Below are 17591 nucleotides of genomic sequence, written 5' to 3' on the forward strand. Positions count from 1 at the left end.
GTGGTTATGCTATATAAATAACATCCATCTATTGTTCTTACCGCCACACACCTCCCATGTCCTCCAGCCACTTGATCAGTCAGTCTTCAGCCCTGTTAAGTCAGCCTATAGAAAGGAGCTTGGATACTTTAGTCAGTGGAATGACTCTACTATTGTAGGCAAGAGGAACTTTATAGGCTGTTATCAGAAGGCTCGTACTGCAGGTATGACGATGCAGAACATCAGAAGTGGTTGGAAATGGACAGGGTTATGGCCTGTCTCTATGGCGAAGCCTCTGATGAGCTCCCTCCTACTCCCAACAACACCAAAGCCATCAGCATCGTCAGATCAGGTCAGCAAAGGGCAGTCTGGAGGCAAGGAAGGCAAGGAAGCTGAAGGATGGGCATCTGCGTCGTCTGCAGTGGTGTGGTCGACGCCAAGGAAGATGAAGGATCTAGCTGGCCAACTGAAGCTATTCACAGAGCTGGATAATGACGCCAGTACTCAACGCCTCCTTTTCATGAAGGTGAAAAAAGGCTTCAGTGAGCAGTCCTATAACCTGGCTACTGCCCAGCATAAGCTGGAGCTTCTGCAGGCCCAAGTCAACAATACTGCAGTGAGGAAAAGAAGGGCAGTCCAGATCGATCCAAACACTAAGTTCGCCAACATTAAGGACATCCAGCAGGCGCAAATTGAGGCTGGTGATAAAGAGGATGATGAAGCTGAATCCAGCGCCTCTGATAACCCTAGTGAAGCTGGAAGCTGTATTGTAGTGGCATCTAGACGAAGTCAATAATTAATTGAACATACTGGTGCTGGTGGGAATACCCTCATTTTGGGGTGGCCAGGAAGTGGGGGGGGCCAGGAAGTGGGTGCTCTGACTTAAAGCCTACCAAAGCCGCATAAACAGGTTTAGCTATTTTGAAGAAATAGAGAAAAGCTTTGAGTTTCACAACGGGAATTTCCGATTTATAATAATGTTGACAACTACGACTAGTTCTTCCTGGCTCACAATCGTTGTAGAATGGTATGACTGGATTGTCTCTATAAGATTCGATACGTCAGGGTGTGTCATTTGGAACGTGGTATCGCACAAACCGCAAAGACATAGGATAGAGTTGACTTTATTGTCAACAGCTATGTCTTGCTGATCCCTTGCCTAAACTAATATAAATGGACTACTCAAAAAGAAATCAGAGATCCCCGTTTAAAAACATACTCGATGTGGTTCATTTTTGTCTTCGTTTTCGCTACCTTCCACGGACACGTCGTCGCCAGTTGCAATGCTGAAGATGCTGCACTTTGGCGTCCTAACCAGGGTGATACATTTGATAAAGTGCTTCGCCCTCTTGACATTGATGCACGCCAGTTTATGGAACACAATGAAGACGTGGCGGATGTTAATAAGATCGACTATCTATCCATCTATTGCATTCCTTACATCACCTCCCTGTCGGGATACTACTATACCACGTCCGGCCATCGCTTTCTATCCCCCTCGTCTCAATCTGCTACGAAACTTTTGACTACTAACGCTCAACCTCATACTAGCTTCGCAACAGAGGAGCAGACAACAGTCCTAAGCCAAACTATTGGCAATTCACAAGTCACGAAATACACATCACAAAGCGCGCCGACAACTGTAGAGCACATGGTAGATTCAACAACCACGGAGGCGTCGATCACAACACCCCATAGCACTCACTCAGCTGCTGCGTATGTTTCTGAAAGACGGTGCAGTTTGCAGAGAGATCGAAACTCGAACATCGCGGGTGAGTTCCAGAAGCAGGCTCGAGCATTTTGCGACGAATATGGGGCCTCTAATTTTTACCCGGGGCAAATTGGAACCGGTAACAAGGAAAAAAAGGTGGGAGATGAGCATTTCGTCTTTTCAATTGATTGGATCAACCAATGTGACATCTGGCCGGTCCAAAATGGACTTCAACCTACCGTGTTTGATCGAACTATAACTTGTTTGTCAGTGATGACTCAGAACTTTCTGAAATGTGGCGACAAGCGTTCAAATGGCGGTTACGTAGACGTCAGCTGTCTTAGGTACTCGTCTAGAGCCAAGGATTGGGCCTTGGATGGTGCATAGTGGAAAGAGCAAGGTCCAGTTCGCATTACCTAGAAAAAATTGGTTTTTAATTAGGCTTCTCTCTTTGGCCCTTTGGATTTTGTATGGTTAGGGATTTTTTTATTAAGACGACCTAGTAACATGAACGGTTCCTAACGCGTTACGGCTTAAAACTGGCTATTTTCTCTTCGCTTCTGTGTAGACTCCTATAGCAGGCATATCAACTATCTTTCACCTGTACAATAGTCCGCTTAGAGTGTTCTCTAATAGCCAGCCTTGTTTAACGGACGGCGGAAATTCTCGTTGCCCAGTAGTGATTCCAAACCTCTACGCAACTGTTCACAATACACCCTAGATTGCTAAAAGTGTTTATCAGTAAGTAATAGTTGTAACTTATGTTAAAAGCAGAGCAGATGAAGATAACAAGGCTAATCACCGGGCTATCAATAGGGTGTTGTGTCAAACAGTCGGATTATGTAGTATTATACTAGAAAGACTGTTTATACCTTAGACTGTTACGCCTTAGTGGTTTCCTTTCCTCTCTCTAAATAAACACAAACGGTAGATGGCACAGAGTAAGTGATAGAAACCAGCAGTATGACAAATAAATCAAGCAACTTTCGGACTAAATCCATTTTAGTCTACATAAGCCCTCGTAGTAACAAGATAAGTTGCTTTGTAGGTGATGTACTGTAGGTAATGTGAATCGCAAGCGATTGAGACAGGCAAGCAAGTGAGACACAAAACTGCGTCGATGATGCGTCGCCTCGAATGAACACTTCTCTTTCACAACACATCATGGTATCCAGAAGCAATGAGTCCAGCTTACGGCTGGCCCTTTAAACTATCAAAATCAACCCAGAGCTTAGTGCGTGGACTGCAGCTATAACCTACTCAGTTAGTCAAGTAGCATCAAGTCGACGATTGAAGGGCTCTACCTGTCGAAGTGACTGGATGCCATACTCGCGAAATCCGACGTTGCTAGAAGAGCAAAGTGTAGTTGATTACGTTTTCTACTTAGACGCCGGATATTTTTACCCAAGAATTACTGGTGTTAAAGATATAGCTAGCTAATCGACTGCTTACTGACCGCAATGTACCTCCAGTTGGGAAGCACTTGGCTTCAAACTTCGTCAAAGGACAACCATAGTAGCGGATGCGGTTTTTTTGTAAGTACGACTATAAGAGAGCCTAATGCGAAATCCTAGATGCTATTCGTAGCTGTATATTACTAGTTTAGAATACAATTGCAAAGTGCAATAGTTGCAACCAGCATAGTTGTTACAAATGCTGAAAGGCATTCAAATACAAAAATGGCTCGGCCTGGTAATTGAGAATGGGTTACAGTCATTCAAACAATTAGCTCGCAAGGATATAGCCTCCTGCCTTACGTCATCGTTGCCGGCTGATATCATTTCTCAAGCTGGTACGCAGAAACATCTCTTCCGCCCGATTGGATTATCGCAACGTTTGAAAACGGATGGACAACAAACGAGAAAGACATAGACTAAGTTAAGCACTAGGACATAATGTACAAACTTGCTAGTTTTTTGAAGAAATATCTGACGATAAGGACTCTGAGGAGTTTGAATTGAATTGATGTTGTGATGTTTTTGCTGCCGCGGTGGTGGATGGTGACGCACCTTCTGTCGACCAGCGCGGGCGGTGGGTGTCTGTCGCGAGCCTTGTCGTTACCCTTAGAGCGGTCTTCGGCACCCATCACCGGAAGAGTCCTTGGTAATCCTAACAAGGCCATGTATGGATGACCCCTTATCTGAAAACGCCCGCCAATACGCTCAAAATATTCAGCGCTGGGCCAAGACCAAATCTTTCAGCCCTCAAACATGCACAACACAGGGTGACCGGTTTCTCTTCTATTCTCCCTCCAAACTACAGGGCGGCAGACTCACAAAAGTACACTAAAAAATGCCTCCCTATTTTATCTGCATACATAAGATGAGGCTCTACAAGAAGGGACCAACCAAATGCTACCTAATTCATTCTCTTGGAATCCGTTATGGCCAAGTCAGCCGGGGGAAATCGGCCAAGTCACATTTAGCAATAACTCAGACACCCCCATTCAAACCACATCATCTACACCTTCACCCTCACCATACCTATAAGATCCCTCTAATCCAAATCACCACAACAATTATTGTTTTACTCCAAACAATACCATTTTTCAGGATAGCTTTATTACTACATTATAAAGCAGTATACTAAATATAAAGTCCAACAGGCCCCTAAGGATGTTGCAGATAGTTGCAGCATCCGTAGGACAGCATTAACCTAGGGAATCCCCTATCTAACCCTTCGCCATCAGATCCAAGGAACCCAATCAAGGGATAGTACCTTTGCTAGCTAGCAAAAGCTCTCTCAAACCCAAGAAAATCTCCTCAGCCAGTAGATCAACACTTAGGCTGCCCTAGGCTTTAGTCCTAGTCACCAGCAGCTTAGAGAACTAGCTAGACGTGTTCTAGAAAACCCTCAACCACTTAGGAGGAAGTATGTAACTAGATTCCTATGCAGGAATCCCTCTGTTAGCACTTAGAGAAGCAGAGCAATAGTTGCTAGTGTTGGAATAACATGATCACATGACCGTACGACACCTACGACTCAGGAATAGAGTGCACAGACTGGATTGTGCAGCACTCACTCATACACAGGGGAATCATCACTTAGCTCGGCCCGAATGACTCAAGGCCGGACGAGACAGTACATCTGTCTCGTACGTCCCCAATTCTGTACTTAGAAAGGACAGTCACAGATATTCAATCTTTGGTTCACCCTACATTTTCAGTACCTGCGTGCACGTACAAAGTCCATTCAACAGCTAGACATATTAATAGGGCTAAGGCTAATATAATCTAGGAATAGTTCTATTATCTAGATCTGCCAGCAGTCAAGGGCATCAAACCATCCAACAGGTAGAATATAGATAAGACTGGTATCAAGAGGGCAAAGGGAGTAATAGGCTCGTCCTAAACTCCTCAGAAGCTAAGTATATCTGGAGAAAACAGCCTAGATCTTAAGTCTAGGTGTCCCTTATCAAATGTATCTCTACTAAGGGGTAGTCTCTGCTACCCCTTATTATTTATAAGGTAAGACAGTCTAGCAGCAGTAGTTTCCTCTAGACCTCTCTAGATATACTAGATAGCAGTTTACAGCTAACGTAGTTCACAAGTGAGTGAGCCACACAAGTGAGTGAGCCACTTTTCTAGAATTTCGCACAACCTACCTTTCCCTTTATTTTTCTCCACCTACAACCATGGTACAACATTCAAATGAAAGCGATTTAGTCCTAGCGCTAAATGCGCTTAAATCCGACCCAAAATTAAGCGTGCGAAAGGCTGCATCTCACTACAATGTATCTCGTGCAACCCTCCAACGACGATACCATGGCCAACCTGCTAGACGCGATATCCGACCACCCTGCCAGAATTTGACCTCGTACGAAGAGGAGACTATTGTACGATACATCATTGACCTGGATTCGCGAGCATTTTCGCCACGCTTGAGTGCTGTTCGAGAAATGGCCGATCGACTGCTTCGCGACCGTGGCGCGCGACGCGTCGGAACGAACTGGGCCTCAAACTTCGTACGACGACGACCTGAGCTCCGAACGCGTTTTAATCGAAGAATCGACTATCAGAGAGTCCTCTGCGAAGATCCGGACGCGTATCGCGCGTGGTTTTCCCTCGTACGAAACACAATTGCGAAGTACGGGATAGACGATACCGATATCTATAACTTTGATGAGACTGGGTTTGCGATGGGCAAGATGTCCTCTGAAATGGTTGTTACAGCCTCTGAACGACGTGGCAAGCCAAGAGGAGCACAACAAGGGAATCAGGAATGGGTTACAGTAATCCAGGGCATTGGGTCGTGCGGCTATTCTATCCCGCCGTACATCATCTTTGCAGGCAAGGTCCATCTTGACTCCTGGACGTGCGACAGCCCCCTCCCACCCGACTGGGTAATTACACTTACAGAAAATGGTTGGAAGACAAATGAGAAAGGCCTAGAATGGGTACAGCACTTTGATTTCCATACAAGGAGTCGTACGAAGGGTGCTTACCGCCTCCTCATCCTTGATGGCCACGAAAGCCACCATTCTGTCGATTTTGAGCTATACTGCAAGGAGCAGAGGATTATTACACTCTGTATGCCTCCTCATTCATCGCACAAGCTCCAGCCTCTTGATGTTGGGTGCTTTAGTCCCTTAAAACGGGCGTACAGCCAAGAAATTGAGGTCCTTATGCGGGTGCACATTACGCATATTGCAAAGGAAGACTTCCTCCCAGCCTTTTATAAGGCGTACGACAAGGCAATGACAACATCAAACATTCAAGCAGGCTTTAGAGCAACTGGCCTTGTTCCGTACGATCCAGAATATGTAATTTCACAGCTAGATGTGAAGCTTCATACGCCAACACCTCCAGGTTCTTCTGCTGGCTTACCACCAGCTTGGGTCCCAAAGACACCAAACAACCCAATTGAATTCGATTCACATTCTGATTTTATTACAAATCGCATTGTACGACACCAGAATAGCTCCCCAACGTCAATTATTGGGTATATGCAGCAGCTGAAGAAAGGAATCATGGTGGTTGCACACAACCAGGTTTTATTGCAGGCACAAATGACTGAGTATCAAGAGGCAAATGAGCGTATGAGCCGCCGTCGCCGTACGAAAAAAAAAACAGCTTCAGAAAGGCGGAACACTTACAATCAATCAGGCAAAGGATATAAAGTCTCAAATTGATGTAACAGAGCAGTTGCAGGTAGAAACAGGTCAGAGTAGTAGTCGTGCGAGAAGGACAGAAACGCGCGCACGACGATGTGGCATCTGTGGAGAGACTGGCCATAATGCTCGCACGTGTCAAAAAGTTGAATCTACCTCGGAAGAAGAGGTTTCTAAATAGTTTAAATTAATTTAAGGCGTTGTGGTTGATTTCTCTTACACATTGTTGTACGGGTAGTAGAAAAGTGGCTCACTCACTTGTGTGGCTCACTCACTTGTGTGGCTCACTCACTTGTGAACTACGTTATAGATAATAGCTAGACAACTAATACCACTACCCTTAATAGCTAAAAAAGGTCTTTGTCCCCTAGACTACCCCTAGTCAGCCTAATAAGGTCAGACTGCTAGTTATAGATAGACATCACAGCTATACTACTACAGACTTCATATAGCAGTGTATACAGCATAAAATCTATCTCCTCTTCCTGCCAGCACATCTATCTCATATCCTTCAACCTCTAGATCAGTCAGTCTTTCAACCTCTAAAGGCTGCCTATAGGAAGTACCTTAGATACCTTAACCTATAGAACAATTCAACTATTACTAGCAAAAGGATCTTCCTAGACTATTATAGAAGGTTAAGGAGAGATACCCTAACTGTATAGATCATCAAGAGTAGCTGGGAATACACTAGACTATAGCCTATTAGTCTATCACAGCCTCTATCCAACTCCTTCATATCTAGGGATATACCAGACAGGCAGGGATCCTCTAGTCAACCAGCAAGCAGTCAGCGCAGCAGTCAGAACTAGAAATCTGCTGCTTCTAAAGTGCCTTAGTCAACTCCACAAAAGTCTGCTAACCTCCAGCACCAATTTCAACTGTTCAGTCAGCTAAGGCAGCAGTCCCAGAACATATATACCCAAAGGCATCTATTCCAAAAGGTCTAGAAGGGCTGGGGTCAACAGGCTTATAGACTAGCCTTTCTAGAGCATCAGATCCAGTCATTGCAGGCTCAAATCAACAGCCAACAACAGGGTAGGAGAAAGAAGGTCCAGCTAGATCCCAACACTAAGTTTGCTAACAAAGGGGACATCCAGAGGGCTCAAATTGAAGCAGGTGAAAGGGAGGATGATGCAAATGAATCCAACAGGTCAGAATTACCTAGTAAGCCAGAAAACTGCGTCTAGGTAGGTGGTAGGGTTAAGGAATAATTAGTAGGAATAGTGGCATAGGTGGTGTTGATGGGGTGGATAAGGTGGTTCAAATGCAGGGGTGGTTCAAATAAGGGGTGGTTGAGTTAATCCACTCGTCGTCTTCATACCTGGATTGGATCGTACCGCGGACATAATGGTGTCCGGCAAAGAATGCACATGGCAAATAGGAAATGGTAAAACGTCCTGAAATTTCGCAAATAAGAATATAGCGGATTGAAGCCCATACACTTGTTTTAGCCTTACGTTTTTTTCGAAAACTCCAATACTCTCCTGCTTTAAACACCTTCTGTAGTAGGAGACCATTGTAATCAAATTTGAAGTAGTTGTTAGGCATCTTCTCTCTCAAAAGTGTCCCATAGTTTGTAACCATCAAGATTCCCCAAGTGACATCGTCCATTCTGAACAGCAGTCTGCACCTGACTGCTGTCTCTGAGACTAGCAGTTCGGAGTCCGGACGGTTGGTTAACTATACAGAGGGTATCGGCGATGAACAAACTGAATTGTTCCTGAAAACTTCGCCATAGAAAACTCTCATAAAGAGGTGCTATATGTTGAGGATAGCGAAAACCAGAAGCTTGGGTATCGCCTTGTGATTCGGATCGGATTACTAGGCCTAAGGCGTTCAGGACCTTGTCCATCAAGTTGGATTGGGTGCCTAGAGCTGAAGCGGCGGAAGATCGTACGTCGCTGTTCTTATGCTTGAAGAGTTCCACAATGGCAGTCATCGTCGTCTCTGAAAGGGTCGACTGCTTGCCTAGAGCTTCAGCGGCGGACCATCGTACGCGTCTGTCTTCGTCCTTCAAAAGTTCCACAAGGGCCATCATGGTTGTTTTTGACATATATCTCCCAGAGTTTCGCAGGCTGTCCAAAATGGTGCGTTTGTTTTGAGAAGCGGATAAGGCACCTTGCAGGACTCCGTCTGGAAGCTCTGACTCTCTCGTGAACTTTGATGATCTCGTGAAGTCGCTTTCGAATAGAACCCATTCCTTCAGTCGTCTCTCCCTATTCGCCCGCATCCCGTCTGGCAAGGAAACAGCCTCGCTTAAGCAATGCATGACCAGCCGCTGGTGCGTGGGCCCCAGGAGGTCGACCGGCTTTCTCTCGACTGCCTTGAAGAAGCTAGTTGACTCGTCTTTCCCTTCGTAATTCAATAGTCCGGCAACGAAGCGCCAGAAGATGTCGTAACGTGCGCTATACTTGTGTTGTTGAAGGAAAGTGATGGGAGAAATGTTTTTTGAACATCCGTCCTCTCTGAGGCTGAAGTCCATGTATTTGAGGTTGTTGCCATCCTTCCACCTCTGTACAAAATACTTTGCTGCAAAGAACTCGTGGAAGGTGAGATGTATGAAGTGGTAACTCTGGTTAGAATGTTGCGCCGAAGGGTCGGATGTTCGTAGGAATGACATACGTCCAAATGTCTCATCGAGAGTCCACTTAGGATTATGCTGCTTGATATGCTGGTATAGAGCATTGCGATGAACCGGCTGGAACTCGATGATGTTGCTGCACATCCCACTGAAGGCCATGTATTCAAGAATCCCGATTTCGCCTAAGACGGCATTCTTTGTTTCCGCCGGATTCCTAGTTCCGACCATTGATGACTTTTCGAGTCTCTCAATGTCCTTGCTCCACAGCTGCTGTGTGATGTCTTCGTAGACGGCAGTCATTGTCTCCCGGATAGCCTTGGAGTTGGGGTTCCATGTGTAGCAGAGTGCGTCCAGCTGAATCGGAATTCGGACGAGGCTCTGCATAAAGCGATTCTTCTGAAGGTACGACTGGATAGCCTTAGCATTCGTGGGACTTTCCTTCATGACTGTTTCGATATATTTCTGTATTTGGTCTGGGTAGAAACCGATGGTGTCCAGCTCGATATCAGGCCGTTGAAATTGAGAGGGGAGTGCGGTATGAGGCCGAGTCGTGATGATGAAGTTGGGTCTGTTCAACAGTCCTATAAGGAACTCGTGCCCTGAATGAGACTTATTGTGTTTATGCTCCATGACAATTTCAGTGACTTCGTCCAGACCGTCCAGAAGAAAGAGGGTGTCTTGTGATTTCGTGTTCTCTATATGGGTTGACAATTTATTGTGGAGACAATTGTCGCCTGCGTATTGCTGAAAGAAGATATGCCTGAATATTCCGCCGATATTATATTCCTTGTCAGACAAACCCTTTAGTTCGCGCAGTCGTATCCAGACCACGCGACTAAACAAGCCTCGCCACATGCTTTCGTGGACGTAGCTGTGGACAATCTTCTTACATAGGGTGGTCTTCCCAACTCCAGCGCGGCCTCGAATCAGTATTCTTCTCGGCTCTTTTGTGCGGCCGTCTTGCAGTTTGCGTGACGCGAAGAGCTTCGCTTGCTTTACCTGAAGGTCCTCGTGCGGAGTTTCTACCTTCAGCCGATCAGACAGGGAGAATGGTGAAGACCATAGCCCTGGCTCTTCAGATCTGCGCTCCGAGCTGTCTACCCGTTGCAGCTCCACAAGCGCAAGATTGATATAGCATTGATCCATTCGTAAGGGATCCCCTGAGAGCCGCTCAATCTTGAGCTTCTGCTCGGTATAGTGCTCGTTGCGTATGTAGGCATCAGCTTGCTCGATGAGAGATGGTTCTCTGAGCTCCTCTATGGCCTTTTTGATCGCACGATACCCAGGGTCTTCATGATTGCTGAACTTGTTTAACCCAGAATGGTCGGTGTCTACGTCGATAGGCTTTGCTGCGTAGCCCATGGCCGAGGATTGATCAACAACCTGAGCCATGGTCAGAAGATAACTTAAAAGCTTAGGGGCCGTACGTACGAGGCCGACAGATAACCATCCAAGCACGAATGTAGGCTTTGTCTCACAAAATGATATGATCTTCGATATAAAGTCTCGTTTCTGGTCGCTGACGAGACGCCGAAACCGACGTTCCAGAATTAAAAGCTGGCTTCCACGGCTTCGCAGCGCGAGAAGCAGCGTAGTGTTGGAGCCGAGGAACCCAGTCAACTTGGCCACGAGAGCTCCTGCAGTTGACAGTGACGAGCCCTGATGTGGAGTGCCAAGAAAAACGATGCCGCATGTGTCATCGCGGATTGTCATATGCGGTTGGGCGACACAAAGAGCCTTGAGTAAAGACATTAGATGCTGGAAAGCCTGATAAAGCGCAGGGGCCGTACCTCCTTTATAACAATGCCGCCGAAGCTGTGCCCTATGAAGATGATGGGAAGGCGCTGCAGGTGTCAGCGACGTTTGGTGGAGGGCACACACTTCCTACTTGTTTTTCTTTGCCTCGGTGGGCCGCAAGTCCATTCACCAGCTCTTGACCGATTTGTTGAGCTGTCTTCTCGGGCGCATCGACTAGCCAGTCGGAGTTGTAAGCAAAGCTCAGGATTCTAGCGGTTGGGAAGTCGGGTGGTAGTAAATCTCGGAGTAGGTGAAACTTTGTATGGTCCTGGCTAGTGGATTTGCCCTCCCAGGTGTGCTCGGGATGCGCACCTAGGCCATGGACAGCAACAATTCTGTGGAGAGCGTCAGCGGTGTGAAAACCACATGTTAAGGACGCGGATCCTTCTCACTCAAAATTGGCGTTTGACGGATTGTGAACAACCTTGATTCCATCTGGGCGCAAGCTTTGTCTACGACGTTGTACTTTGATGGCAACAGGGTACAAAGTAACAAGCACGACGGCAACGCCGGCGGTCCAGAAAGCCCCTCGGATTATAGAGGCAGTGCCATAAGAAGAAACCATTTTGTGCCCAACGCAAAAAGGATCTTTAGAGGATGGTTGAAGCCCATAGAAGTGGTTCTTGGAGTATGTAAGTAACTGAGGCCGACGGCATCGAGCAGAAAAGCGGTAAGCAGCATGTCAGATGAACGAAGGATTAGGGCCGTCCCAGTTTCCTTAGGACTATTGCCGCTGCTCTGTGCGTACCACAAGCACAGCCTGCATTCAACCAAAGCTGGTGATAACGGCCAAGCCAAGCTAAACCACGTGGCTTTGTGCATCAAGCTGGGAACGAGAATGCCACGCAACGCAGCGATAAGACGGCTGCATCTTGCCTGCAGAATTGGGTTGGGGGTGCGATTGGTCCACAACCGGTGCCATGGGCGCCTATATAATTGGCAAGGACTCAGGATGGACGGCATGCTCTTTTGGTGATTCGACAAGGTGATGGGCACGTGCGCGAGCTGCCTGTGCTTTTCAGTCAGCACTTAGCCTCTCTAATTCTCTCCAGTAATTGGGTAGCTTGTCGTAGTTACTATGCACGCAATCTGCACGCTCTTATGCGTGATGTGATAGTGACGGTTAGTGCTGTTCAGCGGTTGCGCCGCTGTGGTTGCCCAACTTGGACGGCCTCCCGCATATGCCGCCCGCGCACCATGATGACAATTATTGACAGATTGGTGTATGACTCGTGCGTCCCAGCCTGCCTCCCGCGGTTTTAGGTACAAGTACATTGACGACGTGCCGGAGGCCAATTGCGGTGGAAGATAGACGAGACGCCCTTGAGGCGCATTGCGCTGGGTCAGGGGGGGACCAACGCTCCGTAGCGACGTGTTGGTTAGGTTTATCTAACCGGTGCGAGAGTAAGCACTTTCGGGCTGCAGTCCCGAAGGACATGGGATGTTTAGATTGGAAGGGCCAAGAGACAGGACCAGAACTCTTAGGAGGATGGGCTTGGAAGAACCGGTGGTGAATAGACTGCGTTGCCTGCAACTACTGCAGATGGTTAGAGAGACCTAGTGCTGACCGAAAAGTACAGGCGGGCCCGCATTGCTGACCACCCTCGGGTCTTGCCAATTACATAGGCGCCCTTAGCATCCTTCGTCTCTCGACCGAAATTTCGGCTGATCTAATCAACAAGAGGCAGCGGAGCCCCTCCCGATTTTGATTATAGGAGGACCGTTCTATGGTGCATTCGTTCCGCGCATGGCCCCGCGACGGTCCATAGCCGCCCGCCTCTGAAAACACCTTTTCGCTTCCATCCCAAGGAGAATCAGAAAGTTGCATTCTTTCAAACCTATCATCCTAAATTACGCCAATCCGCAAGTCAAGCAGATGTCGTATTCATACGATCACAAGGCTGTCCACGCGCAAGGCATCACCACCAGCAGGATTACCACCCAGCCGCCCGCGCTACGATAGGACCGACCATGCTCGCCCAAGCACTTTCCCTCACCACAGCGACAGTAGTGTTCTATCTCTTGCTTCGCACCATACTCGCACGAAACCGATCTACTCTACGGTGCAATCGAAAGCCACCGTCTGCTCAAACGCGCCTTCCAGCCGATCGTGCAAGTCGTGGTGTTCGCGTGTGCCAGGTCTATCCTACTAATAGCAATGTGGAAACCGACATCGACATCATTGCTGTCCATGGCCTGGACACGAACTCGCCAGAGACTTGGGAAGATAGAAGCAAAGGCAAGCCTACGGTGAACTGGCTGGCTGACGAGGGCATGCTGCCGCATGAAGTCCCACACGCTCGCATCTTCACGTGCGACTGGCCTGCAGACCTATTCCGGGACCCGAATGTGGAGGAGAACAGGATCGACGAACTTGCTCGACTCTTACTTGAGGGCATTCTTGGACGACCACAGCCAACGGATAAGCAACTAAGGAACCGACCAATTCTCTTCATCGCCTCGTGTCTCGGAGGCATCGTCCTGATGAAGGCACTAGAGATGGCTTATGATAAATATCTCCCCGTTCAGGAAGCCACTTGTGGCGTTATCTTCCTTGCTACACCATTTAGCGGCACATCGTTCGAGAAGGTGGCAGGGTGGGCTGAACCGGGTCTGAGGACATGGGCTTCATTTCGAGGCCAAGGGGTTACCCAGTTACTTGACTGGGTGAACGGGGACCATTTTGATCTCGACGAGCTCGTGCGTCGCTTCACTGCACTTTATCAAAAGAAGGCCTACAAAGTCCACACCTTCTATGAAAATGGGTTTACAGATCTATCTCGCAAAGTCCCATTACTATCCTTCTTATTTCCCTCTGAAAAGACGCAGGTAAGACCTTTGCCTCCTTATTCTCACAGGTATAGTAACTTCCGTGCTAATGCTTGTTAGCTGGTCAATAAACGGTCTGCGACTCTCCCCACCGTGCAGCACCCACTCCCACTGGAGCGAAACCACGTACGAATGAACAAGTTTCGCGGGCCCAAGGACTCAGATCCAGACTACAAGCTAGTGGTGGACCAGATTCGCCACTGTCTTGAGGAGATCCGGAAAGGGACACCACTCGAAAGAGCAGACGCCTGGATACGCAACGAGCACTATACCGAGCAGAAGCTCAAGATTGAGCGGCTTTCCGGGGATCCTTTGCGAATGGACCAATGCTATATCAATCTTGCGCTTGTGGAGCTGCAACGGGCAGACAGCTCGGAGCGCAGATCTGAAGAGCCAGCGCTACGGTCCTCACCATTCTCCCTGTCTGACCGACTGAAGATCGAGACGCCCCACAAAGATATCCAGGTCAAGCTAGAAGCGCTCTTCGACCCACGGAAGATGCCTGACGGCCACGTCAAACCGCCACAGAGAATACTGATTCGAGGACGCGCAGGAGTAGGAAAGACTACCTTGTGCAAGAAGATCGTTTACGACTTCACACATGGAACCTTGTGGCACGACAAGTTCGATCGCTTGCTCTGGATTCCACTGCGGAATTTGAAGCGGGAAGCACGCACCAACGTCCCTGGATACAACATGGGGGATCTTTTCCGCCATGAATATTTCTCTACCCCAGAAGCTACGGATCTCATCGACGCGTTGTGGAAAGAAACCTATAGTGAGAAGACGCTGTTCATCCTCGACGGCCTGGACGAAATATCGAGCGATCTTAGGGACGACATGTTCCGATTCCTCAAAGAGCTGCTTAACCAGCACAACATTATTCTTACGTCGCGACCACATGCAGTAAGTCAACATACCCACATCTGGCCCCCCCCCACATCTGGCCCCCCCAAAAATGAAGCCATCTCCAACATCACCACCATTTTCACTTAATTACTGCCCTCTTCTAGATGCCACTACAATACAGTCTTCAGCTTCACTAGGTAAATCAGACTCGCTGGATTCACCTGCAGTATCCTCTTTTTCACCAGCCTCAACCTGCGCCTTCTGCACGTCTGAGATAGTGGCAAACTTAGTGTTAGGATCCAGCTGGACTGCCTTCCTTTTCCTCACTGCAGTATTGGCCACTTGGGCCTGCAGAAGCTCCAGCTTGTGCTGGGCAGTTGCCAGCTCATATGCCTTTTCACTGAACCCTTTTTTCACCTTCATGAAAAGGAGGCGTTGAGTACTGGCGTCATTATCCAGCTCTGTGAATAGCTTCAGTTGGCCAGCCAGATCCTTCATCTTCCTTGGCGTCGACCACACCACTGCAGATGACGCAGATGCCCATCCCTCAGCTTCCTTGCCTCCAGACTGCCCTTTGCAGGCCTGATCTAATGGCCCTGGTGTTGATGGGAGCAGTAATGAGCTCATAAGAGGCTTCGCCATAGAGACAGGCCATAGTCCAGTCCATTTCCATCCACTCTTGATGTTCTGCATTGTCAGGCCTGCCAGACGAGCCTTCTGATAACAGCCTATAAAGTTCCTCTTGCCTACAATAGTAGAGTCATTCCACTGACTGAGGTATCCAAGCTCCTTCCTATAGGCTGCCTTTACAGGGCTGAAGACTGACTGGTCAAGTGGCTGGAGGACATGGGAGGTGTGTGGTGGCAAGAACAATAGGTGGATGTTATTAATATAGCAGAGCCACATAAATTCCGTCGTTGTGTGACTCCCATGGCCATCAACAACAAGCAGTCTGGCCTCCTCCTTGCCCTCCTTGCCCTGGGAGACAGTCTGAGGGATGAAGACCTTCTGCAGCCATTCAACTGCAGTGTCGTCTGTAGTCCATCCATTCTCTGTTGCAGTGAACTGCCATCCTTTATAAGGGCCAAGGTCTAGAGGAAACCACTGCTGCTGGACTGTCTTGCCCTTATATATGATGAGGGGATCAAGGGCATGGCCCAGGGCAGAGATGCATTCGATGATGGATACCCATGCCCTTGATCCAGGCTGTTTCTTGCGGACAGACTTCGTCTCAGACATGCCTAGCACTAGCCCATTAGATCCTTGGCCCTCAAGGATACCAGTCTCATCCATGTTGTATCTATTGGCTGGTTTAATGCCCTTGATCTCTGGTATGGCGAGGAGTTTGAACCAGTCCCTGATGACCTCAGTAGATGCCCCATTAATACGTCTTGAATCTATAGGGCGACTTCTCTGCACCTTGACTGATGGATTTCTCTTCAAGAAGGCTTGGATCCATCCCTTTCCTATAGGCTCTGTGTCCCCTATAGCATGAAGGATCCTTCCTGCGAATACCCTCACTTGTTGATGAGTTGGGGCAAGGCCAAGGGCATGCTGGATTCGCACCTATTCAGCCAGCTTAGCCTCCTGATCTGGGGATAACCTCTGGAGGTCACAGAAGGCAGCTGTCCTTGCTTGGACACCTTGGAGTCGATGACGAAGTGTTGACCTTGGGATCCCCCATTCAGATGATGCCTTGTGAATAGACTGGCCATTGGCGACGGCATCTAAGGCCTGTTTGACCTCATACTCGGTGTATTTGCCCATAAGGACTATAAAAGGTTATGTAGAAAAAATGAAGTCATTTGGTTAAAAACTGTAAATGTTGTGATGTGGTGAAGTTGGTGAAAATAGGAGGCTGGTGATGGTGATGAGGCATTTTTGGGGGGGCCAGATGTGGGGGGGGGCCAGATGTGGGTATGTTGACTTACCCCTAGTAAACAGGCCCAGCTGCTTTGCGTTAGCCAAGTGGATTCTTGAGCATCGTACCCGGTACAACGACTTGGAAAAACTCATACGACCGACTTATTTCCAGCACGGTGATGTGCGGCGCATGTTGCAAAACGACGCTCATCACACCAGACAAGGCGCTCTCGCTGCCATCGTTTCTAGAATCCACGCGTCGCACGAGATGCACCTACACGCCGCCGTCGACACCGAGAGGCTTCACCGAGAGGGATTGAGGAGGAGAAAAGAGGAGTTTGCCAGCTACCGTGAGGCTGTTCGTCTCATCTCTCGACGGCCGGTACCTTCGGTGCTGTGCACAATCAGCCAAGGGGAGAAGGAGATTCTGGCGTCGTTCGCGTCCACGGCAAAGGCCATAGACGCATTTGTCGAGGAGAAGCAGCCAGCGCCCAGCAGTAGTGATGACTTATGGGATTCGCATCAAGAGCATCACAGGAATCATGAGATATCGAGGTTGTACCGAATATGTGTGGTACATATCCTGATCCTCCGATATGCGGTGGCTAAGTTTCACCGACAGGCTGAGGTACAAGAGGAAAGGGCCTTGGTTCTATGACCTGCAGCATGCAACATTAAGACCAAGCGAAAGGGGTGGAAAGAATCGTTGCTGACAGTGCTAAACTCTTCGATGCTGACCGCCTTGTATTATTCACCAGTGTCACAGGCTGGGTTCGCACAGAGTGGCAGAGTCGCTGACGGGCAGGTAGGGGTCAGTTGGTTGTGTTATTTCGACCTGCCTCCCCTATGTAAGTAGGCAGAGTGCTTCG

General features: G+C 48.3%; 3 protein-coding genes across 3 annotated transcripts; 2 read left to right on the forward strand and 1 right to left on the reverse strand.

The window, feature by feature from the left end:
* Window positions 1-1201: 1201 nt before the first annotated feature.
* On the forward strand, window positions 1202-2077 carry CH63R_14470 (uncharacterized protein; the record flags this gene model as incomplete). Its single annotated transcript, XM_018309444.1, has 1 exon — window positions 1202-2077. One exon carries the CDS (start codon window positions 1202-1204, stop codon window positions 2075-2077), a length of 876 nt encoding a protein of 291 aa, XP_018150687.1.
* Window positions 2078-8343: 6266 nt separating this feature from the next.
* CH63R_14471 (Peptidase C14) lies at window positions 8344-11746 on the reverse strand (the record flags this gene model as incomplete). The annotated part of the gene is made up of 4 exons (XM_018309445.1): window positions 8344-10767; window positions 10816-11199; window positions 11246-11516; window positions 11574-11746. 4 exons carry the CDS (start codon window positions 11744-11746, stop codon window positions 8344-8346), a joined length of 3252 nt encoding a protein of 1083 aa, XP_018150688.1.
* A 1406-nt stretch (window positions 11747-13152) lies between these two features.
* Window positions 13153-17380, forward strand: CH63R_14472 (Peptidase C14; the record flags this gene model as incomplete). The annotated part of the gene is made up of 3 exons (XM_018309446.1): window positions 13153-14010; window positions 14071-14788; window positions 16947-17380. 3 exons carry the CDS (start codon window positions 13153-13155, stop codon window positions 17378-17380), a joined length of 2010 nt encoding a protein of 669 aa, XP_018150689.1.
* Between the last annotated feature and the right edge of the window lie 211 nt (window positions 17381-17591).

This window comes from Colletotrichum higginsianum, chromosome 11 (assembly GCF_001672515.1).
Source record: "Colletotrichum higginsianum IMI 349063 chromosome 11, whole genome shotgun sequence".
In the NCBI taxonomy this organism is placed as follows: Eukaryota; Fungi; Ascomycota; class Sordariomycetes; order Glomerellales; family Glomerellaceae; genus Colletotrichum; species Colletotrichum higginsianum.